This window comes from Ammodytes marinus (genome assembly GCF_949987685.1).
Source record: "Ammodytes marinus genome assembly, chromosome: 5".
NCBI classification, from domain to species: domain Eukaryota; kingdom Metazoa; phylum Chordata; class Actinopteri; order Uranoscopiformes; family Ammodytidae; genus Ammodytes; species Ammodytes marinus.
The window spans coordinates 23,582,261-23,607,305 of NC_137234.1; the positions used below are offsets into that span (position 1 = coordinate 23,582,261).

The window sequence follows — 25,045 nt, forward strand, 5'->3', positions numbered from 1 at the left end:
ACACAATTATTTTTGTATTCAGTATGATTGATGACTTCACACAGCAAATGTTTAAACATTCTCGCAGTCGGCCCTGTTTGCTTTGAGATTCTGCTCATTCCTCCGCAGACACTCTCCCGTTTAATGGGTGTTGAATTTAGCAGGCTTGTCTTGAGTGACCTCCAGAACGCCGACTCCCCAAAGGGCGACTCCCCGAGGGTCAGGCTTCCGTCCTGGGCCTGAGCTCCTCCGACCTTCCAACCCAAACCCTGGGTGATGTGGACAGTTCACCCAGAAGTCAGAGAGTTCTGTTCCCCCCGCTGCAGACAGGAACACAGCAAGGGAGGGAGGGGGGAGGGAGGGAAGCACAGCACAACACAGCACAACACAGCACAGCAACACATGGACCGGAATCCTTCCTTGTTTGTTGACCCTTTGTTTATTTTCAGACCACGCATATTTTCTAAGACACACACACACACACACACAACACACACACACACACACACACACACACACACACACACACACACACACACACACACACACACACACACACACACACACACTCACACAGATATGCCTGGCATGCACAGTTGTATACACACACAGGCAGTCAGTCCGTACACTTAAGACTTGACACTGACTCTGGAGGGAGTACCCGTGGAATGGCAGCGATGCCCAGAACACTGATCTGACCAGGGCCCGCCCTTCTTCCTTTAAAGTGGAATGTCAGTTTTTAGCTGTGTTTATCTTACGCGTCTGCTGGGGGGCACAGCATCAACGTGAATCTCATCATGGTGAATGGATCAACACTGTCTTTTGCTGACATTCCTCACCCTTTTTTCCATTGGTTTTTAACTGATATGAACCACAACAACCAATAATTTGGGTCTTTGCATCCGTCCTTGCTGCTGAACAAATATACACACTCAAGGGCTGAGTGGCAGAGATAAATCGAGTTTTACCAGAAGGCGAAATGAAGATGTGTCACTCCACTGAATGTCCTTGTCTGTTTTTTACAGATCACTTTATGTACAAAATGTTCATGTTTGCTTGGTTCCAGATGTTTGTTTGGATCTGTGTTGTTGGTGCTGCTTTGGCAAGTTTACAGAGGTCTGCGTTTCCTCACACTTGGCTACACATGTGTCAAGGATGGTGTTAAAGAAGACAGGTATTCTGGATGAGAGCAGAGCCCTCTTTAGCACAGGCGAGAAAGGTCTGTTTCATGGTGCATAGGGTTGCAAAGGGGTGGAAAGTTTCCGGTAAATTTTCGCTCGGGAATTTTGGGAATATTGAAAATTGGAAATTATAGGAATTAACTAAATGTCGGTAATTTAAATTATTATTATTATTTTTTCATATCCAAACATAAATCTAAACATTTAAACACTATGTTTGGTCATAGGCAGTCATCCATGCAAAATAATACAATTAAAAAACATTACATTTGAACAGATATATTTGTAAGAAGAACTTTATCAAGTTTTGATTATTTTATGAACAATCAGTAATTTCACTGAACAACAAAAAGATGAATGTTGAGTTAAATATCTGTCTGACCCCACCCATTCAATCATTAAAGTCAAATGCCCCCCATGTAATGGAGGAATGCACAGAGCATGGCCTCAGTACCCCTGCAGTAGGATGTGTGCTATGTGCAATTTGCCAAGTGTACTTGCATAAAATCTGGTTGTTTTAGTCAAGATTATGCTAAAATAAAAAATCTGATTTGAAATAAAATGTTCATAAATATATTAAAACTTAGTTGAAAAAACTGTTTTTTACTGTCTAGAACGTTTGCCTGGACTGAAATAACATAGTTAGGAGAATGTTGTGCATTTGGGTTGCTTTAAATTTAGTAAATTCCCGTTTATTCCCGTTAATTCCCAAAATTCCCGTTAATTCCCATGGAAAGTTTCCAACTTTGAAAATTCCCGGAATTCTGCAACCCTAATTGTGCACCAAATATGGATTTGTTCCCATTCTTTAAAGCTTGCACACTGTCTGGTGACAGCTGTTTGAGGCCGGTTCAAATAATAAGTTCCACATTTATAAGTGAGATAAATCATTTCCCCCAGCCTGGCATGCTTAAAAGTTTTCTATTTATTTGTATAAGCGAATGAATACTTGTGTTTATAGCTTTCCCTGGCTTCAGTATTACTTTGTGAGTGTGTCTGTCCTGGGGGTTTGTTTGTGTGTATATGCGGCGGCTGTGTTTGTGAGTGTGGAGGTCAAGCACTCGCAAAGAAGTGAGTCACTTGTCCGACACATATAGCTGAGGGGTTTTTCTCTCTTCATTCCAATTCCATTAAAAAAAAACTTTATTGTTTATCACAGTGACGGAAAATTGCCTCTAGTTTGTGGCTCAAACAACATAAAAACAATATAAAGACTTAGGCCTATATAAAATCAAGACAACAAAACAAGACATTTCTGTCTTACTCGCTCACCCTCTGTCTTGCTGTCTTTCCACGTGCCCAAGCCCCCTACCCCTGCCCTGGTGGGGTGGGAGAGATGTATACAGAAGAACACGTGTCCACATGTGTTGTCAGGAGGAGAGCAGGACCTGTCCAAATTCCACTGGCTCACATGGAGCTGATGACCCCAATGTTAACGCTGAGGGGGATTCTTCAACTCTCTGAGGTAAGGGGGGCACCAGGGGGAAGTAAGGTGTGCAAGAAATAGGGAGGACATTTGGAAGTTTTGAAAAAAATGATAAGACAGAAAAACCGAAGAAGATTGGAAGCAACTAGGGCGATCATGGAGATTTAAAGCTATAGTGCGTAACTTTTTTATATACAAAGATGAATGTCGGTTACATTCAAGCAAGCCCCAAACAAGTGGACACACAGTGGATTACGCCTATCAGTTCCGCAAAACTCTCTCTGTATTTCACAGTATGTCAGCGTATACAAACTGGTGTCACTCCCTGACACTGGCGCAATGGCTGAAAAATAACCAAAACATGTTTTAGTTGTTGATTCTACTGCTATGAAAAAAACCTGGAGGTATAGCAGAAAGTTTCGAAACCATGGTGATCACCGAAAGTTTACATCATGTAGATGCACCAACAGTTTTGTTGTAATTACCCAGAATGCCCCATGGGGGAGCAACAGGAGATACACACTACAGCTTTAAGAACAGAAGTACGGGTAACCTAATTGACAATCTCAGCCAGAATGACCTGTCCAGAATACGTTAGCCATCCAACAACCCCCCCCCCCTCCCCCTGTGTTTGAAAGCTTGTGGAATATGCAATGTAAAGAGTGCATACCACAGATTCTGATCCTTCTCCCAGGACAACATTCAGTCCATCTGTGGTGTGTTGATGTACGGGGTTATGGTGTGTACAGTTCAGAGAGGCGCAACAGAGGGGAGATGGGAGCCAGCTGCCCAGCCGAGACTGTCATTTGTTTTAAAGATGAAGGCTGCAGACGATCGGACATAGCTTGCGTATTGAAAGTTCAAACGAATTGTGAAACTCTCGATATCTTTTAGGCAAAATAATCACCTTAATGATTAAAAGCATCATCTCATCCTTATGTGGTCAGTTTTCACCTTTTCCATAACCGCTTACTGTTTGTCTCCTGGATATGATTTTCTGTCCGTGTAGCTTATGAATAAATCACTGTCTGGCTGGCAGCCTTTGGAAAACATTAAAAACTTCCACCCATAAATAACAAGACAGAATACCATAATCTGCATTACAGTAATTGACTGCGTATTAATCAACCATGACCAATTATAATGAAATTGGTGATTGTGCTTCCTATAATGAAGGTAACATAACAACAAACTGAGTTGGAACCCTAGATGATAAATGACACCTATCTTTTTCATTTGCCATTAAGAAAGCAGTGACAAGACAGTACATATAAGCCAAAAGCACACTATGAAGTATCCCGCTCAGCTTGAATTCATTTAATTAAAATGGATTTGAATGGTGACAAACATTCACGGTGGAAAGGAAAAAAAAGCATCTAAACATCCACAGGAATTTCTCAAACAAAATTGTCCGTCCCCCTCCGCATGATGGGCTTCTTCTTCTTCTCTGCGTGGGACCGACTAAAGTTTAAAACCAGAGGCATATAGCATGTTTATATATGTTTCCTTACGGCTCCCTACAGGTGAACTCACACCACATGGTTCAAAGTGAGTCAAAAAAGACAACTTGTACAACAATCTGACCCTAGTCAACCCCTAATGATATATCCTGATAGATTTCATGGTCAAGTGGACACAAGACCTCAGTGGTGACCTCAGTGGCCACTTCAGTGGGAGGGTCACAGGCTAGCTTCTCCAATGTTGTCCTTCAGTGATAAACCGCGGATGGCAGAAGGGCTGCAGCTAAATCAAGGCTAGGACCTGGCCTCGGAGGTGAAAGGGTCACAATACATCACAATGCCTGTGTGTTTCCCTTTTAGTATCGAGGAGAGCTGCCTCAAGGTTGGAGGGGAACCTGAAATACCACCCAGAAGAATCAGGAAGTGAACAGGGGCAGAAAATAAGGCGAGATTAGGAGAACAAACGGGCGTTTGCTTTAAAGTTGCCCACCTCGTACCCCTTACGTAACCCGGTGTTACAATGTAACACCTAATGTTATCCAGATATCAACGACTTATCTGCAAGCTGAGTAAATGCCAGATTGTTTTATATTTCCCCTGGTTAACAAAATGATAAATTCCCTCTTGTCTGGGTGAGGTGAAACACAGAGCCAGCGGCGGAGGCTGAAAAATAAACGAGCATTATCGCACAATGGTGGGTGAAAATGTACCCTGAAGTCCAAAGCCCTTAAAAGTCAGTTATATAAGCCTTCAAAAATCTTCTGAGTCTCCCCAGCTTGATGTGTTTAGGGCTGATGATTGCTTTCAGTTGTACGGCGTAAGTGGGAGAGCTAGGCGAAACAGAAACCGGTGCATTTTTCCTTACTAAAACCCATCCCAGCCGAATTAAGGAGCCTCTTGAAGGCACACACATATCGGTGGTATGGCAGAGAACAGAGTGGACCCTTTTTTCCTTTTTTTTCAAAGGGGGGTGGTGAGGAATGTCAGCATCTGTGTTGGTGATATTTTTCTGTTTTATAGGCTTAGCTGTTTTCTCAGAGATGCCAGTGAGTGCTGTGGTGAGAGCACTGCAGGGACTGGGCTCCAGTCCCGGGCCTTCCCTACCTCATGTCTGTCCACGTGGCCAGGAGAAGACACCAAAGCAGACATAGTTCCTCAAGTAGTCACCACGACTTCATAAAAAACGAGGAAGGATTTTGTTTTCTTTGTGTTATTCTCAGTCTCCTTTTGTTCCTAAGGCACTCATGTTTATGACTCTGCTCTCATTTAATAGCCCCTGCTCTCATGACAGGATGCTGGTATCTGGTTGCTCTATAAATACCCACAGCAGAAGTCATGTTTTTCTTCTGTAGGCTATAAGAAGTAGGCCTATAATGGATATTATTACATGGCACAACACTATGATCATGTAATTGCATTGTAAGCGAACTCTAGTGACATGGCCCGTAGGGGGCGGAAGCAGAGGAAATGATGTAGGCTAGTAAAAGAAGCATAATTGATTAAAAAGAAGAAGAAGAAAAAACTCTGGGGTTGGTCAACAGACAGGCTGCAGTTCTTTGGCTGATCTGTGTTCTGCTCCGAGGCCTGTCTGCTGGAATGGTCTCTCTGAATAAAAAAAAAAAGAAAGACGAGAGGGGAAGGTGTGTGTGGCAGATAGAAATGGACAGGATGTTTATAAGGAACACAGTGGGGTGACGCCAAACCCCCCCCCCTTCTAGCCACCTAACAACAGACCAGTTATGATGTGATTTAAGTAGGCTACATTATGAAAAACTCTGGTTGCCTGTAACTCTGCTTGTAAGGCTGAATGGGATGGTGATGGATTAATTAGACAGTTGTTAGTTAAACCTCAGGCCTACTGCCTTGGATTCTTTAATTAGCCTATTTCGAATCTTATCAGCCTACCTCCAAATGATGTGAACTTAGTTTAACAGAATTCTGTTTTCACTTTGTATTTGTATTAGGCTAGCCTATATCTTAAAGGTGCACTGTTTAACTTTAGGTGTGTCAGGGAAGTGAACATGTTCCAAGGTATATTCTGATAACTGGATTAACAAACTTTCCACAGAAAAATGAGATTACTGGAACACTGTTTGAAGTTAGAAAGCTACCGGAAACGTTACTGTTGTTGTTTACAGCAGCAGGGACCACAGTTTTGTTCTAGTCTTACAATTGGTTCCATGTTCCTCAAAATCATTTTGATTTGATTTAAGATGATACAATTATTCAATACAAGGAGGTACGTGTTGAGAAAATATGTTTTGTAAACTAGGCTAACTGCTGGCCTGCAAATACAAATGCCCCTCCCTAGAAACTGCATAGTGCACCTTTAAATGCAATATCAACATGTTTAATATTTTTAATGTTTTTAGTAGGCTATGTCCATGTAAAGCACTTTGAATTGCCTTTTGCCTGAATTGTGCTAGCCCTATAAACTTGATTCTTAATCCCCCCCCCCCCCAAAAAAAAAAAAAAAAAGTGTATTTCCCCTATCAGGAACAAATTACACTACATTGAAATTAACATTGTCATGTGTATGCAGGAGGTTAATTGATGCAATTGCGGACCCCATGCTCATGGTCCATGCTACTGTTGCCTGAAAACAACTACAAAGAGCCAACTGATCAGTGATCATTAACGGACGCGTGCGTGAATACACATCGGGGGCCGAGGAAATCCTCCTTTTGCATCTCTTGGGACTTCTCTATGGGAGGACAGCCTTCACTTTTGTTTGCATGGTTTGCCTGGGGGTGGAAGGAAAAGAGGGGGTCGGGGGGTGTTCTTTCTTGTCCCCTCCTCCTCGCCCACTTTAATGTGAAGAAGGCAAAAAAAAAAAAAAACTTGACCGGCCCCCTTTCCATTCCCATGGATCGCGTTACGGGAGACTCCACTCCACTCCAGTCCTGAGACATCTGCTCCGCCGCTAACAACGGAGCGCGTCCCCGTCTGCCTGCCTGCGACCGATCTCGTCTCCCGAGGTGCCCCCTCCTCCCCATGCCTCCTCCTCCTGCTGGTGCTCGCTGCTGCCCTCTCCCCATACAACTGTGATCTCTCCGTTATTTGCGTTAACGCGGTGATCATGAGGAGCCACAGTGCACGTGCCCTCCACGTTTTCCGGCTCTAGTTCACCGGGAAAAGAAAGCGCTTTACGTCCCTTGCCCTATCCATCCCTCTCTCCCGTGCGTCGGTCCGAGAGGCGTATACAGCGAGCAAGAGAAGCAGCAGCGCCCCGGTGCTATCGGACGAGTAGCAGCACATTTCTTTTTGTCTGTGTGTGCGCTCCGCAGGCTAGTGGTGGCTGTGGGCTTTTTGAGGCACCGCATCCTTGTCTCCGCTAGAGTGCTGGCTTGACGTTGGGAGAGGACAAGCAAAGGGCGGACGAACAAAGATCTCCCATGTCTTCAACAACCGGATATTTAATCTGATTTCTTTCTGCAAGCTTTTCCCCCCTCCGTTTGTTTGTATTTGTTTTTGACACCATGGAGTCGGTGGAGAAGGAGTGCGGAGCGCTGGGTGGATTATTCCAGGCCATCGTGAACGACATGAAGGTAAAACGCGCACGTCACGTTCAGATTGAAAGTATAGACAACAAGGATAATATTATGTGACCTTTGTGGTTTGCACGGTGGCTTGATCATCAGACATATTTTTACTGCCTTTGTCTCTTCCAACCGGGTTCCTCCCCCCACTGGAAACACTAGCGCTGCAGGGACAAACTGAGGGATGAAACATGTTTCCCTTTGTGCTATTTGCATAATGTGGAGCAGGTCTGTCAGGCACTAGTTACATGAAACAATACTTCAGTCACTGTGTCAAACTGTGTGCCATATAACTGCCTGCAGGGAGGTATTAGTAGAGCCATATGTTTATTCAGTTAAAAAAATACTTTGTGTTTGCGTCATGTGTTTGGTTCAGGGGTCAAAATCTAACCTCCTCATCATACCAATGAAAGGGTTGAGTCAAGTAATCGTTTAAACTTCAACCAAAGCCAGGCAAAAGAAGGGAGTAGACTAGAGCAATACAAATTGAAAAGAGTGTTCAAATATGTGTGCAGCTATCACAGTTTAGCCTACCAATGTTTTCAGGGGGTGCCATTTGACCCCAAACAAGTGTTCCTCCCTCAGCCATCCCTGCCTCCAAGATATCTCTGTATTAAATGTAGCCTAACACACATAATGATGATGTGATAAAAAAAATGAACGTTTCCATCACCTCAACCTCCTGGACTGAAACAGCAACCAGAAGCTTTATTGATTGCCCCCCCCCTGATGTTTGGCATTGTGGTTGGGAGCCGTTACCTTTTTAAAAATATGTTAGTTAGGCCTTAGTTTATACAGGAATTGAAATGACTCAAAGTAGCATCTCATTTTGTATAACACATCAGGTCTTCCAACTCTTTTGAAACAACTTCTTCAGCTGCAACTCGATTTCTCCTATTTTCGTTTTACATGCATGCAAGTGTGTGTGTGTGTGTGTGTGTGTGCGTGTGTGTGCGTGTGTGTGTGTGTGTGTGTGTGCGCTGGGGGAGGGGCCAAGTCAAGGAAGTTGAACCCGGGGGGGGGTGGCGGCCTGTTGTTTGTCCACTACAACAGATGTTTAGTGTGAACGTATTCATCAAGCAGCTGGCAGCTCCCAGTCCTCTCACTGTGGAGGACGCTCATGCGGCAAAGTGTTAATAACGGGTGAACCAGTCAAGCGTCGGCAGGCACTTTTCCTTCCCTAAAAGATTTCTCATTGATCTCTGGCTCACAGGGCCGCAGCAGCAGCAGCAGCAGCAGCAGCAGCAGTGCCTTTCAGGACAGAGTATTTATGGAGCCGCGTTTGTCAGGGCCCTCCGATTAAATCAGCCCCCGTCTACTGGCGAGCAGCACTGTTTTGGTTTCATAGATTTGCCTTTACTGTTGTGCTCATGCCAGGGCCAGAGAGAGAGAGAGAGAGAGGGAGAGATGAGAGGTGGTGAGCTCATAAAAAGAGGCAGTGAGTCTGTGTATTGATAAGCAGGGCAGATGAATGAGACGGAAGCCCTTAGTCAGCACAGTGTCCATGTCCACTGTCTGAGACCTGACCTCATTCTGCCGCCTGGCTGGGCCACACAAGCCTGTCAGACCCCCCCATGTGCTGCATATCCCCCCCCCCCCCCCCCCGTAGAGGCACGACTTTCCTGTGCTGATCTCACCCGACTGAACAATGCTACAGCATGATGTACTATAATTGCTTACTACATGATAACTGTAGGCTACAGTGCACTAAGTCAACCTCTAAGGCCTCTTATAGACTGTGTGTGCGGAAAGAAATGTTTCGACCCAAACAGCACCCGCTGGTTACATAACTGTCTACTGATTGAAGCAACAGGAGAAAGAGAGTGAGAGCTAGTGGGAGAGGAGGTGGTGGAGGGTGAAAATAAATGTAAATGATTCAGCTGGATTAGAGCAGCCATAGAGAATTAGGTCAGCGGCGGATGTGAAACGGGCTGAGACTCCGAGCCTCTGTTGTGTGGGTGAAAGCGACCACCACCTTTTCGTTTTTTAACCAATTGTCCCCGAGAAACTCAACTAAGGCCGATCGATCTGACCTTTCCCTCCTGTGGATGACGAGGCATGGGAGGAAGAGCTCTCCTCTCCTCCTTTTCCTTCTTTTCCTTCTTCCCTTCCCCTCTTTCCTGTCTCACCTCTCGGCTTACTTCATGCTTGGTGCTGGTTACACACATAGCTTACCTCGGAATGGATATTTCACTTTATTTAAAGAAGTATAAATGGCTATAAAGGTGGCCTGATTCTGCTCTGTATGTAGCCCCTGGCTTTCTCTTGCCCGCTCCTTCACCCGCCTCCCTCAGCTGTCTTGGCAGCGCATCCCTCCAGCCCCTGGGAGTCGCAAGCCACACAAGCTAATTAGACACCTGTTGGGAGTCAAGTGCAGACAGTGAGGCTGGGGAGGTTCATGGAAAAAAACGTTTTTTTTTTCTTCAAGGGACGATGGCTCCTAAATCACTTCCTAAGGCTGAGGCTCTATAGTACGAGAAAGGCTGGGGAGCTTAACGCTGTCATTGTCAGAAACGCATGATGCTGTACCAGAAATGATGGAAGAGCCAGATTGTTTCCAGATTGCAAACTTGACTCTAAGCAGTGGAGTAGGATGTGTGGCCTATTTTGGCTGCTCTGGGTCAAAGAGGCTCGAAGAGGTTATGCCCTTCCCCTCCTCTCCCCAGGCCCCAAGCTCTGGCTCTGATGCGATCTAGCCTTGAATGTGTTTTATGTTTGGCTTCTGATCTCATAGCTCAAGGCAGCCTGGCTGTGATGATCCCGCGGCGAATCTAATCCAGATTTTTCAAAGAGCAGCCGTACTACCTGCCCCCATCACACACACACACACACACACACACACACACACACACACACACACACACACACACACACACACACACACACACACACACACACACACACACACACACATTTTTCCTCCCTTGCACATAAACACTCGTGATATGAGAGCCTATAGATCATGCATGTGTGTGCAACAGGCACATGAAAGTGTGCACGCATGGCGGCTCACGGCGAATAAGTAGAAAGGAGAGGGCCTCCAGCCTCATTTGAGGACAAGAGTAGCGTTAAGTATGCTGAGAAATCAGGCTGACCTTCTTTAAGCTTAGAGCTGAGTTCATAACACTGACCTGTTTCCAAACCCGGGGTAGAGTTATTGCGACCTTATTTGGACTTCAATTCTGTATCTTATCAGTGTGTATTAACAGCAAATAAAGCTGAGATTGAAATTTCTATCCAGCTGTAAATAACCTTATTTATTCTCTAACATAATTATGTGTGTATGTAAGTACATTTGTGTGTGTGTGTGTGTGTGTGTGTGTGTGTGTGTGTGTGTGTGTGTGTGTGTGTGTGTGTGTGTGTGTGTATGAAAAGGTTAGCCGGCACATTTAAATGTCCTTGGCAAGATAAAATGTGTTGTTTGTCTAATTTATTTCCCCTTCTCTTATCAGAGCTCTTACCCCGTGTGGGAAGACTTCAGTGCCAAGGCCACAAAGCTGCACTCACAACTCAGGTGAGAAAAGTAGTCCCAGTGAACCCTGATGGACCCATTTCTCATGCAATGTTTACACACTCTTAATGTCTCAGTCGCAGTGCAGTGATCGTGTGCCTTTGTGTTTGCAGGACCACGATTCTGGCATCGGTGGCCTTTTTAGATGCCTTTCAGAAGGTTGCGGACATGGCTACCAACTCTAGAGGTAAGGTTCAAGGTTTTTCAATTATTTCAAGCTCACTCACACTGTGGACTTAAGACTGCAGAAGAACTGCTTTGGGGTGAAATAAGGAAAACAAGCATGGAACACCGATCATCACCAGTTTGTTGCAATGGAGTGGTGCACCCTGTTTACTTGGCAATGAAAGTGATTGCTTGTAATTGCTCTTTTTCGGAGTGCACCTCATTTTTCTTTTAAGTTTTTGAAAGATGGGGTATTGTGCATGTCACACATCTTGTGGGAAACCCAGCAAAATCACCTCACAGAGAATATAGTAGAAACAGTTAAAGCTTTTTTTTTTCCTACTTTAATTTTTTTTATTTACACCATCAAGACATAATTCTGCACCTTTTTTTTTTTTTTTGCCAAAGATATTTTTTGGCATTTTTATGCTTTATTGATAGTGCAGAGAGACAGAGGTGAAATGGGGCAGAGAGGGGAGTGACATGCAGAGAACGACCGTGGGCGGGAATCGAACCCGGGTCTGCTGCTGGGCCTGGGGGACGCCCTACCAACTGAGCTAAGGGCGCCCCTCTTAAGATGGCCAAGCTGTGAGAGGTTCTTGATGGTGGTAAGCTCAGAGAAGTGAAAATCTGAGCTTATTGTTTGTTCAGTCTTAATGAGGTCTGCTGATCTGCTTTGTCACTCTGCTAGTGGCAGCAGACAGGCTGCCCAGAGAGGCAGCCGATTAACAGACTTCTTTGGAGTCGATCGTCGAGAGCAATATGTAGGTCAAAAAAAATCTCTGCAAACCCAGGGTGGGCGTGTAAAGGCTCCTGAGGCACGCACAAACACACAGACGCGTGACAGCTGGTGGCCGGTCACCTGACCCTGCAGGTCACATGCAAACATGCTTTCAAATGGTCAGTGCTAGCACAGCCCCTCACTGACCATTGACTGCATGAGAAAATGACTAAAGAGCAACAGTGTTCGTTCGCACATTGTCACCAGTTTTAGTCCTGCAGCCTGTCCAGTAACAGTAGCGTTTATTGCATGGTTATACAGCAAATGCCCCAGAGCCATTCCTGATGTGAGTGCACATGAGTTCTGCAAGATGAAGCGAGTTGGACTAGGGTCAACCTGCTAGCACTTGGCTGCCTGCTGCAATAAAGCAGAGGCACAGACCCTGGCAGGGCAGGACTTCAAAGGAAAAGTGTGTCTGTCTACGGTAAAGCGGCAGGATGATGGATGGACCGCAGAGAGATGAGAAAGAAAAGCAGTGAGTTTTATAGACGTGGATGCTGAAAATCTCTGTTAGTTTGTCACTCTAACGTCCACTCACTCTTCTCCAAGGGACACTAACTTTAGGATTAATGACATCCTTTTCTGGCCACAGGCTGTGCGAGGGAACATGAAGTCTCTCATCACATGCAATTAAAAAGAAACTAATAAAACATGTTGACTAGTGCTGGTGCAGGAAATGAAGACACCATCATGGCTTCAGGCCCTGGGATTTGCACGTGTCATTTTGGATTTTTTCTTTAGACTACACAACTAATTAGAACACAAGGTGAAATTATTATGGACTAGAAACTGAGAACCTATTTTCCGTTTATTTCAAATAGATTTGTAAAGGAATTTGCTCTGAAAGTACATAGCGTTTCTTGAGTATTGTGGTGTTGGAGCGTTGGAGTAGGAAGTTAATTTGTTTCCACTGCTCATATTAATTTGACTCAAATGTAATCACTCGGTAGAAGCAAAACATCTTTGCTCGCAGTTGCAATTATTTCAAGTGATGTAAAAGAGATTGGGCAGTTTTTTTATGCGCTCTTAACCAGTGCACCACTTAAATCCCCCATGTCCTCATGGGAGCTGTACTAGTCCTTGCGTGCTGCGAACCCCAGCAATTAATTAGGCAGGAAGGAATGTCGATATTTACTGGAGCTGGCTCCTAGTGGACTGCGATAACCTTTGAACCCCAGGCAAGCAAATGTGCCAGTCTGGCAGCTGCGACGTTAAAAGTTAGTATCCTAAAATAAAGTGCTGTCCAGATGTTTCACATCTTTCCATTTGCTTTGACACTGACTCGAGACTGTTCAGGAAACAGTGGGACAAAAATAGAATTCAGATATTCCGTGCTCACCATTTCGTAAGTCTCAGTTTCTTTCTGTTTCTGTGGCTCTTTCACCCTGTCTCTCCCTCTTTCTGTCTCCCTGTGTGTGTATGTGTGTGGGTCTGTCTGCCAGCAGCGATCATGTTTGTCTCAGCGTCTGCACAGCCATATAGGGCTGATTGCACCACAGGAGGCAGGCCCTGGGCAATGAACTGTTGGCCGCCATCGCTGCTGTCACCCCGATTCCCCTCTTGTGTTAGTGGGATGAGCTGCAGCTGCCAGCACAGCTGGAGGTTTGATCGCGTTCTTCTTCTTCTTCCTTTTTTAATCTACCTTTGACACACTCTCTCCCGTGCGCTACCCCTTTAACCCTTACACACAGTCTCCAGACTGTACGGGATGTGTTTCCCTGCCAAGAACAGCAACCATTTCCCCTCATTCAGTGGGTCCTGGTTGATCCAGGGGAGAGAGCAGGAGGAATGAAAGAGGATTTTATGATATCCTGCCCTGACTTGTGTTGTTTTCTTTTACTGGGAGGGCAGCTTTTCATATATGCCCATAACAGCTGTAATATGGCAGCTACCCACACTTCCCTGCTATTATGTATGGTACAAACAGATTTAGGATGCCCCAATACATGAAGTCAGATGCAGCATTCTTAAAAATACCTGGATGCCCTTCTACATCCGGTCGTAATTAGTTTGTGTGGAAATCAACATGCGTTTTGGGTGATTCTGACCCAAAATCCACTGTGGCCTGTAAATTATGTTACATTGACGGAGCCTTTGTGTGAAAGCAACCAGCAATGCGACGGATCTGTTAGGAAGAGGCAAGTTCAAGACGTGATGTTATTATGATGAAATAAGTAGGTAAAAGTACGTCCCGATAGTCTGCCTACTGCATACTAACTACAGTACATACTTTTGATAATCAGCTGTATTAGAAAAGTTAAAAGAAAGAGTATGCAATTTGGAATGCAGGGTATGTTTGAAGACCCCCCGCACCCTCTCCCCACCTCACAAAACCACCTGCTCTCCATGTTTGTGTGTGCATGTGTCAAGCAGCTTGGCCTTGGTTTATGTTCAGGCTTCCTCTTGTCCATGTTGTCCGTTTTTAGACTTTATGGTGACGGTAATGGCGTCAGCGTCTGTGTTTTTATGAAGCAGCTGGAGTCGTCGGCTGCCAGGAGTTTGCGTTGATGGATCTATGTCTAAAGGCCCGACCGTGAACTGGCAGCCCGCATCTGGCTTCAATAAAGTGTCCGCCAACCACAAAGTCTATATTGGACGAATGTATTTGTACTTGAGGCCTTTAAAAGATAAATGTGTCATGTTTCAACACCCATCTTTCCCTGGGACGTAGTTTTCGGCCTTGCATCTCTCCGAGGTGTTATTAATTTGCTTGATTGGTCAACCTAATGTTTTTTTTGGTGTGCTGGCCTAGAGCATTTTTGTCATTTACATTAAACTGTTGTGTGATGTATTTAGGAGGATCGGACATGTCTGTAGAACAGTGGGCTCTGTTTTGTTGTTGTTTTGTTGTTGCTAGGCTGAATGACATGTGTTTTAGTGGAAGGGTTTGCTTCATTTCTTCCATTGTTGGACATGGTAGAATAAGGTGGATGTCATAGAGTTGTTGATCCAAGGCTAATGGGCCATCGGGGTATGAAATAGGGACTCCATCTTTTTTTTTCGGGGAGCGAGGGGAATGGAGTTGATGGTGGATTGGCCTGGCCGGGGTGGGGGTTGTGGATGCAGTGGGATTTCCACAGCTCTGGTGTATCCAGGCTAGGCAGAGGCGTTTGGCTAATCCTCTTAGCACCACTCTGTAACACACAGACACAGACAGCCTTCTCTTCCCTTCCTGATCAGCCAACCCCCGGCTTTGTAAAATTCACACTCTGGGATCACCGGCCAGACTGCGGTGCAGTGCGTGTTTGTGCTCTACGTTGACAAAACGTTTCTCTCTTTTACATCTGTGTGCCAGAGCGCTGCACTCCACTCTGCAGGCGACACTCTCCATTACACACTCACATAATGTTCCAGTGGGTCCTTGCAAGCTATACCTGCATGTCTGTCTCCCTGTCTGTCTGCCTGTCTCCCTGTCTGTCTGTCTGTCTGTCTGTCTGTTCAATTGAAATTCAAAACACTTTATTGCCATGATTTTTGTGGTAAACAATATTGCCAAAGCATTACAGATATTACAAAATAATAGCACATGAGAACAATATGTACAGTACATATATCAATATGATGAGTTCAAATGTACATATAATATAAACAATAATGTACATCAAATAGTAGACTTGAATTATTACAAGTAACACATGTATAGTCTTTCTGTCTGTCACTCATCCAGTCCACACATTGGCCCTCATTTATCAACCGTGCGTAGACCAGAAAAGTGGGTGTACGCACATTTCCACGCAAACCTCGGCATTTATCAATATGGACGTGAGCGTAGGTTACGCTCAAATCCCACGCCAGCTCTCAGCTCGTGTACGCAAGTTTGTAAACAGCATGGACTCGCAGTGCAGGCTGTGCCGGGTAGCCGATGACTTTGCTGGACAATTATTAGAAGATAATACAAATGCAGTGTTTGCTCAGACCGAAATAAAGATATTAATCACTTAAACATGTGCAGCTTATGGTGTGCAACTGAGTAGGAGAGCTGATTCAATAGTGCGCACACCAGCCACTTAGGAGCGCTGCATGGGACTGCGTAAGGGCAGTTGTCACCGTCTTGGAGCAGCTGGGGGGACACTGAGGCACGGGGGCTGCATTCATTCAAAATGTTAGCCTAAGTATTAAATATGTAGTAGGCCTACACTGCTCTTTATGATAAAAAATACACGGCACAACATTCAGCTTCACATTTTATTTATTTGACACACTTTTTAGATGTTAGTTCCTCTTTTAATGTGTCATTGATCGCTTAAGCGAGCGATTTATTTCCACCGTTAACCGGCACGTTTTTCCGATCTGCTGGTGGAGCAGGACAGTGGGTGCTCTCACAGCTGATCGTTGCCGGGTCGGCTTGTGCAGCTGACGGCCGGGCTGACCACTCGTGCCAAGCGCATGCTGTCATACAGTAAAACGCAAAATGTGTTATTTTTAGTTTTTAAAACCCTTTTGAGTAGTGCTATCTAAAAGGGTCAATACATTCCAATCATTCAAATCTCTGCAGACGTGTATTTCTGTTATTATCGGACAGTTGGTGCATCTTTTTCTCCTCTACCACTATAAATATTATGCCCGCATTTGGTTGCATTTCAGAACAGCAACACACTTTTTTAATGGCGATTTTTGAGTCAGACCACTTTTTCTTCATCTATGAAATGGCGACATATAATTGTATATGCTGTTATATAGCATCTGAGCGATAGCCTACTGATGTAAACCTCTGCATCAAATGCAAAATCCCCAGCTATAGATCGTTTGTTGTCAACACTAACGCTGTTGACTGCAGCAGTTATTTATTCCTTCCTAACTGCTGCCTTCTGTCGTTCTTTGATGCCGCTTGTAATGCTCCGAAATGAAACTTATTTTTTTCTACTTTCGCTGTTATTCTGTCAATTTCTACTTCAGAGAAGTTCCTCTTCTGTGCCGTAATGCGCATATCCATGTCGTAAAACCTCTGGGCGAGGCCTCTAAACTGAGAAAATATAGGGGCGTGATACGATTGTTTTCAGCCGCCGCATTTATCAATAATGGCCTGGCGTACGCTGAGATTGGCGAGATACGACTGTTTGATAAATCCCACGCGACACCTGGCGTAGGGAGATATTTGCGCCAGAATCTGCACCAGTTTCCACGCAAGTTTGATAAATGAGAGCCACTGAGTGGAGGACTGGAGGTATGCTAGTAGATCAGTGTAACAGCAAAGCAGTAATCTGCTTTGGACCCCATGCTTCTCTGGGTTGGCAGATGGGATGGATATCCCTACCCGCCATCTGGACAGCCCGGCCTGGACAAGAAGCAGCCTAGAGCAGAGCGAGATCAGGGGATTACTGTCCCCCCGTGCTATCCCGACAGCGCAGCTATTTTTACGGGCATGTCAAATAATGAGAGTGCACCCATGTGACCAGCACTGACTGACATCCATCAAGCCTTGGCATTTCATGTCCAATCCTGATGTGATCCTTTATTGTACAAGGACAGGTTGGAGGTTAGATCTGCATCTTCTGTCGCGTTCGTCTTTATGAAATGAGCTTATGGATGTGTTTTTATTTTATTTTTTAGATTGGATGTACATAAACACGCAGCCACTTTAATGAATGTGCCAGCTGAAGCATTATACTGCGCTGTGCCAGTCTGCTCAGAATATGCAACTAGGCTCTCTGGGTATTATAACAGTTCTTGTCATGTCTTTCTTTAAAGTATTTGGGCTGCAAGCTTAACACTCAATGCTGTCTCTCTGCAAATGAATGTTTTCCATCGACTATGATGACTACGTGCATAACATATTTAAAGGGTGAAGTGGTTGGAACAATGGTGCGAGGAACAGACGACGAAAGCAGGGAGAATAATACTAACGGGATGGAAAAACAAATATTTTAGGCTCGGCATAACTTTCATTCTGAGGCTGAAAATACCAAACTTAAGAAGACAAACATGAGTCTTGTGGTGGAACACTGTGTTCAGCTATATCCTGAACATGAACTCTGCATGGAAAGGGAGCTGGAGAGGGGAGGGAAAACACACGACAGAGAGCTCCCAGGAGGAATGTGAGGGAGGACGTGTAAGAAGGGAATAAAAAGGTTGCTGCTGCTTAGTTTGAATCACCTGAGATGGCTGAGTGAAAACAGTTGCTTGGGACGAGGAATTTGCTGAGAATGGTGGATCACTGTACAGATGATCACATGATCTCTGGGGATTATGCTCCGCACAACTTCAAAAAGGGTTGCCCTTTGGTTTGAATCATTTGCAATTCTGTTACCAAACATCTTGTCTTTTAGCCATACTAGCAGCCGGGCTCTCAAGATTAAAATGTCCCCCACTTTCGTCCACACATTCAAAACTTTGCCTACATACAGCATAAAATAAAGCAGAGCTGCTCGCATGGCCGTGGAATCTTCTGACATATTTTGACATATGTTTGAAAATAATTTGTTCTCACTTTTAAGTTTAAAGGAATAGAACTGGCGTTCTATCATTATATAATCGCTATTATAAGATAATGAATGAGGTTTTTCTTCCCTCAGTCTTTCCTCAGTCTTCCATTGGCCCAGCTGTCCTGTTATTGCTAAACATACATTTTTACTAGTGTGATGTCACACTAGTAAAATGTAGGGTTAGACAGTGAGACCATAAAAGGCTAGGATGAACCGATTTCAAAAATGTTTGCACATTTATACTACATAGGATCTCAGAGTTCTATACACTTTCATATTCCCACCGGTGAAGGTTCCAATATCTAATCGTTTTATAGCAGAGAGTTCAGTCCAACCCCCTCCCGAATAGAAAAGGTACTGTTGTTATGCCAATTCAAAGTATGTGTGACGTCTACGCTGGAACTTAACTCCCCCTGCAAGTGTACACCAAGCTCAGCACAGAAGAGAATAGGGAGCGCTGTTAACACTGTGTCAGCATTGTTTTGAAAGGATTGTTTGCAAATGAGCAGAGCTGCGGCAACATGGGCAGGGCAAAACAGTAGGCCGGGGGCATTGTCAGCCGAGATAAAGGAAATGCTATTGCAGGGGGGGTGTAAAGCAGGACAGTTTGAGTCATTCCATTGAACTGGCCTCACAGGCTTTTTTGCTGCAATAAACACTGAGTCATTCACTCAGGCTGCTGCCTCAACGTCTGCCTCGGTATGCTTGCGTATTGTTGAGGTGGGATACATCCAGGGTCCTGCTTCCTCAAGGTGAAGAGAAGCTCCCGTGGATTTGTCTGTTCTTTCCATTTCATAGCACGACAACGACGCAGTACTTTTTCTCCGTCCGTCGCACCCTCCCTCACTGGACACTTTTCTCTTGTTTTCTTTCCCTTTTGACTCCAATGAAAAGCACATCTGGACAAGGGCCGGCGTTTATTTTTAGCAGCATTTATGTCCCTGAACAGGAAGCTCCTCCAACCGAAAAAAAAAACCTCACTTCCTCCTTGTTTTCCTCCTCCTCCTGCTGCTCCTTATTCGGTCTCGTCCAAAACTAATGCACTCCAGAACATGTTTACACCACACCGAGGTCTGTCTGTGTCTGTGGGTGTTTCTGGCTGTGAGGTGAAACTCGCTGTGTGCAGTGGCCAGACAACAATGGACTCAGTGTGTGTTTGACAGTGTGTGTGTGTGTGTGTGTGTGTGTAACTCAAACAATTGATCATGAGGCCCTTTCCTCTGCCTTTCATTAGTGTTGTTGCTGGTAAGAATTGACATTCCACATGTCAAGGAAGTGACACAAAACTCTTTGAATAGTGTTTTGACAAACAGCACAAATGGTCCATAAATTCCCTCATAAACATGCTCACATTCATTTGGTTATTTTTGTTATGGAGGGTGGGGGGTGGGGGATGAGCTTCATTTCTCATTTTATCGGGTTGTAAATTAAATTCAATATCTTTGGGGTTTGGATTGTTGGCTGGACAAAATAAGTTATTTGCAGAAGCTGGTATTGGCAGTTTTAATAGAAATGTCATTGACAATAACATCATGAAAAAAGGATCATGAAAATATTCCCTTCTTACAGCTCCACATTCATCCATATTTAAATAGCAGTCCCCTTAGTCTGCTTAAATCTTAATTTTTTTTTTCTTATTCATAACTCATTCGTCCTGGTCCAAACAAATCCTAAAACCACAATGTTCTGTTCGGAGTTCAGTTCTGGATACCTTGGGTCCTTTCAAAACACTTACCTAACATTGTTTTATCACCTTAGTACAGCATGACTTGTCCCACAGACATTTACTTTGTGCTCCAAGCATAAACAAAGAGCCTTAGCCTATGCTTATTATTATTTTTTCTTTCAAGGCAAGCCCTTTGGAATATGAATAAACTCACATTTTAGATTGGGGAATTTCTAGAAAGACTAGCACACGGGTTGTGTCTGTGATCCACAATTTATGTAAATTCCGTTGGATTAAATTCAGTGTTTGCATGCTTCCGTTTTATCCGCAACTCTTCCCGTTCATCAGAAGATACTGCCTCGCCTAACACGCGGACGCAAGGGATACTGCTTTACACATGCTCCAGCTGAAACACACCACCTCTGCTCTGGCTGCGCTTTGAAGCCAACATTTGATGATGCGAATGCATGATAGATTTGTCAGGTTTAAAATCTCTGTGCTGCATGTTTGCTCAGCTGGTAACTAAATGTAACCAGTGACGCTGCCACAATCAAAGCCATTCCTCCTCATTCTTAAGTTCTCCTCTCCATCTTTTGGTTTATTTCTTAAAGTTACAGTGCGTAACTACTATATCGCCCTCATGAAAATTTCAGATTAATTACACCAACACTGTCGGCACATCTACATGAGCTAAGCCTTTGGTGATAGCGCATGGATTTTATACCTCCGGCTGTACATCCAGGTTTTCTATTGGCAGTAGAATCAACACCTGAAAAATTTTGTGTTGGGGGGGGTGACACCAGTTTGTAAACGCTGCCATACTGAGAAATACAGAGCGAGATTTGTGGCGCTGATAGGCTTAATCAACTATGTGTCAACTCAGTTGGCGATGACACAAAGGTAACCGATAGTCATGTTTATGAAAGAAGTTACGCGCTATAGCTTTAACCAAAACTTTATGTTTGCATGATGTCTCTGCACCCTTAGAGAAGATACATTGGAATACACAAGTGAATCCAAGTGAACCAATCTATTCCACTTTCTTCTCGTTAATCATATATTTCCTGGGATTTCACCCCTGGCGCAGCGCCTGTTGCACCTGCAGCAACCAGCTCTCACTTCCTCTGCCCCCTGACTGGCCGAATCCAGCCGGCACCTCGGCAGTGTGTGCCTTCTTTTATCCTTCCCATCTCCTTCCTTCTCATCTCACTCCCGCTTTTCAATCCATCAGTGGCCTCCGCTGTGCCCCTGCCAGTTTCACATTCTGTAGCACTTTAAAGGAGTTAGGGAGGGGAGGGTAAAAACTGTAGGATTAACTGTGTGATGCCAGCCGCGGTCAGCTCCACTGCCAAAGGTGCCAACGTGAGGAGTAAGTGTTATCTCACGGGCGATGGAATTTCCTTAGCCAAGCAGACGCCCGATTGAGAGCTTAGCAGTAGTAGAAGAGTGTATATATAATAAAGGGATTTTATATTTCCTGGGAGTGTTAAGTGTGAGGATGTCCTGTACCTTTTGCTCTGTACAGCCCACATAAACACGCTTTATTGATACAGGAAGCAGAGAGAGACGGGAGCACCCACTTCAGCAGTTGGAAACTGGTAGCGGCGCACGTGGCTATATAGCTATAGGGCAGAATCTCAGTCCAGCTCGGTAGTCTGGAGTAGTGCAAATGAAACCCGAGCGGAGCAGCGGGGTTTCCATTGCTGAAAGGGAGAGATAGTCGAGACAAGTCAAGGTCTCCCATGTTGAAGACATCAGTGAACGAAAGGGGCCGTGGCAGTTGAGCTCCTGGCTCCCGGCTCCTGGCAGGAGAGCCCCCTCTATAAAGCAAGGCCCATTAAAAAAACCGCTCCTCCTTCCCCCGAAGAACCACTGGAGCTAATCCGAACCAGAGCTCTAGATGGAGCCGCTCACTAAACACCCAGACCACAGTGCGCTGGTCCTTGATAATGGAGCTCAAGGTTCCCATGCATAAAGCCCAAAAGTGTGGGGCTTGACCTTCCAACCGACAAACCCAATGTACTCCTCGACATGCACGGCGAAAGTGGTACGGGATTGAAAAGGGGTTGGTTTTGTTGAATTGTATTTTACTTGTTGATTTTTCTTTTCATGTGTGAGTGTTGGCTATATGTAAGATAATATTCCAAAGAAGCATGTGGACCGTGTTACACTTTAGATCTGAAATAAGATTCTTCACAATAAGAAAAAGTATTTGATTTGAAATACTGATATTAATGTTTGGCACATACATGGAATCAGGCGCCATCAGCCTCAACGACATAAGGGCCAATGCTGTTATAATGAACCAAGCAGCTATGCGCTGTTCAGTTGATCCCAGTCGTTAGCTCCATGTCTTAAGATAAATAAATGGCTGGCCTGGGTTACTGCTCTCTTCCATCGTAGGCCTGTGTTTTGCTTCATTCATGCACGTGTGGGTGTCTGCTACGAGGTCCACACCGCTCCCCCTAAAGCCCCAGGGGTCCAGGTCTGCGAAATAATCCCTTTCCCAGCCCCTATGCACTCACAGCCAGTTTCACGCCGCTACAAAGTCAAGTATTTATAGATCTATATGGGGAGAGAGTCGAGTACATTTGATTTATAAAGCACTAAATCACAAAGGGCTCCGATCAGGAAAAATTCCAATAGTAGGCTACATAGAGGCGGAAAGAAATGGATGAAGAAAAGTAACAGAGGAGGGAGCTCTCTCTTTCTTCTTCTAAGTTTTAAAGTGGATAAGAGGAACTCTCAGTTTTTGATAATTCTAGAGCCCCCTTTGGACAAAAGCAGTAGTTCTTTTTATGACTCCATTGCCTGTTGTCCTAAAGATCTTTGCTAGCGTGTGCGGGCGGCGCGTGTATTTGCTTAGGAAGTGAGTGAAAGAGAGGCAGCAGGATGCATCGCGATGAGGTAATGCATTTTTATATGTGACTATGTCAATTTTAAAAATGGTAATATGACGATGGTGAAGCAGAGTAATCTTTGATCTAGTACCCTTCATAAACACAGGCTTTCCCAGTCTGCTTGCAGCACATCGTTTGGTCTGAGTTGGCGAGGATTCAGATAATATAAAAACTTTATAAAAATAGTGCTCTTTACACTGATGGTCTCTTTTGCTGTTACAGGTCATTTTATCCTCAGATAAAAAATTAAACAACAAAAACATTCCTCGTAAGTTTTGTAGAAATACTTGTCTTTCTAGTCAATCTAAACACTCCCTCCTGTTTTTGACATGCATGTGTGCGCAGACAGGTCGCTGACAGAGGGAATAGCTTTGTCCCTGTCCGTCCGGTCGGGGGCCATAGGCCAGCAAGGCTCTTAGACATGGGCAGGAAGCCTCTGGACCTCCCCAGGATGTAGCTGTCAGCTCATCTCTCGTGGGAGAGGAGAGGAGAGGAAGAGAGGAGGAGAGAGGACAGAGAAAAGAAATTGGCAGGTGTGGATGGGACAGGAGAGTGGGGGTCGGGGGCTATATCGCTGGCCGACGGTGACATTGGGAAGGTCTGTTAAAGAGATAAAAGAGCCCTCATTTCTCACTGGCTCTCCGTCCCTCCCTCCCTCCCTCCCTCCCTTCCATTTGCAGCTGTGGACGTATCCTGTAATGCTTTTAAGAGAAGAGGTGCTTAACCCCGGGCACACGTGTCCCGTGTGCACACGTCTCTGTCTCCCCCATATGACTGTTACACTTGACTCAATGAAGCCAGAGTGAGTAGAGGCTGTTACATGACGTATACTCAACACCCGTACTTCAAAGAAGGATACCCCCTTTTTGCTATTTATATCAAGAGCTCAGCCTGTAGGTTCCACATGTTCGCATGTGTGTGTGTGTGTGTGTGTGTGTGTGTGTGTGTATGTATGTGTGTGTGTGTGATGCATCTGGATGACCTTCCCCTGTCTCTCAGTCACCTAGAAAAAGAAATGCAGAACACAGAACTTCCTTCCCCCTCCTCTCCTCTCCCCGACACGCAAGCACGCACCAAGTTCTTCTGCATCTGCCTGATGAAAAATGCCTCGGTGAGATGGAATCCAGATCTGTTGCTCTTTGCCTTTTGATCTGGTGCCGGTGTGTCACTGAAGTTGACAGCCGAGCGGTGGAGCTACATGTTCTTTGAAGCTGCAGTGTGACGCGATATCGACCGGGAGAGACGGTAACCTAGTTGCTTTTATGTGATAACTGGGAAGGAGCACAGAATATCAGTTGACAGAATATCAGTTGACAGAATATCAGCCGACCTCCGTATGGAGTGTTCCTCGCTCTGCGTTTGCTATATTCGTAGTGTCCTGCGTTGCTCTTTCTTTCTGCCTGTTTTTTTGCAGTACAGGTTCAAGCTAGTCTCTCTCTCTCACTCTCTCTATCTCTGTCTCTGTCTCTCTCTCTCTCTCTCTCTGGCCCGAATGAATAGTGTTTAGGAAACAGAGAGAACAGGAAAGGCAGAGCAGGCAGGGAAGAATAGAGGGATATCCCCTTACAAGGTTCCCTCCTTTTCCCTCCAGGATAGAGTGGGTGAGAACTTCGGAAAGGGTGGGGGGTTAGTAAATCACACCACCTGTCCACACACACGCGCGCACACGCACGTACACACACATACCCATGAAACTGCACATGCGCTCAAATAATCCTTCATGAACCCAAAAACAAACGTGCATGCCTCCGCTCTGTGAGGCCTGTCTGCTGCTGAGCGACGTCCTCTCTCTTTCCACTTGTGTGTGTGTGTGTGTGTGTTTGTGCGCAGGGCCGACAGACCCTCAGATTAGCCCTATGTGGCCCAGATTACAACAGGATCAGTGCTGCCACATATTACACCAGCCTGTGAACCATCAGTGAGCGCTTTAGAAGGCTGAAGACCTTATTTAATTACACTTGAGCAGAAGAGGAAAAGTACAGTAACCCATTGAGCCAAGCTGTTGTTTACACTGT

At 45.0% G+C, this 25,045-nt stretch overlaps 1 protein-coding gene across 1 annotated transcript in view; it reads left to right on the forward strand.

The window, feature by feature from the left end:
• Positions 1-6,985: 6,985 nt before the first annotated feature.
• The window catches only part of mtss1la (MTSS I-BAR domain containing 2a), a 29,341-nt gene continuing 11,281 nt past the window's right edge, over positions 6,986-25,045 (forward strand). Inside the window, exons 1-3 of the mRNA XM_080028166.1 lie at positions 6,986-7,594; positions 11,038-11,099; positions 11,210-11,283. Of these exons, the coding sequence (XP_079884292.1) occupies positions 7,526-7,594; positions 11,038-11,099; positions 11,210-11,283 (205 nt within the window). The 5' untranslated portion in view covers positions 6,986-7,525. The remainder of the gene's footprint in view (positions 7,595-11,037; positions 11,100-11,209; positions 11,284-25,045) is intronic.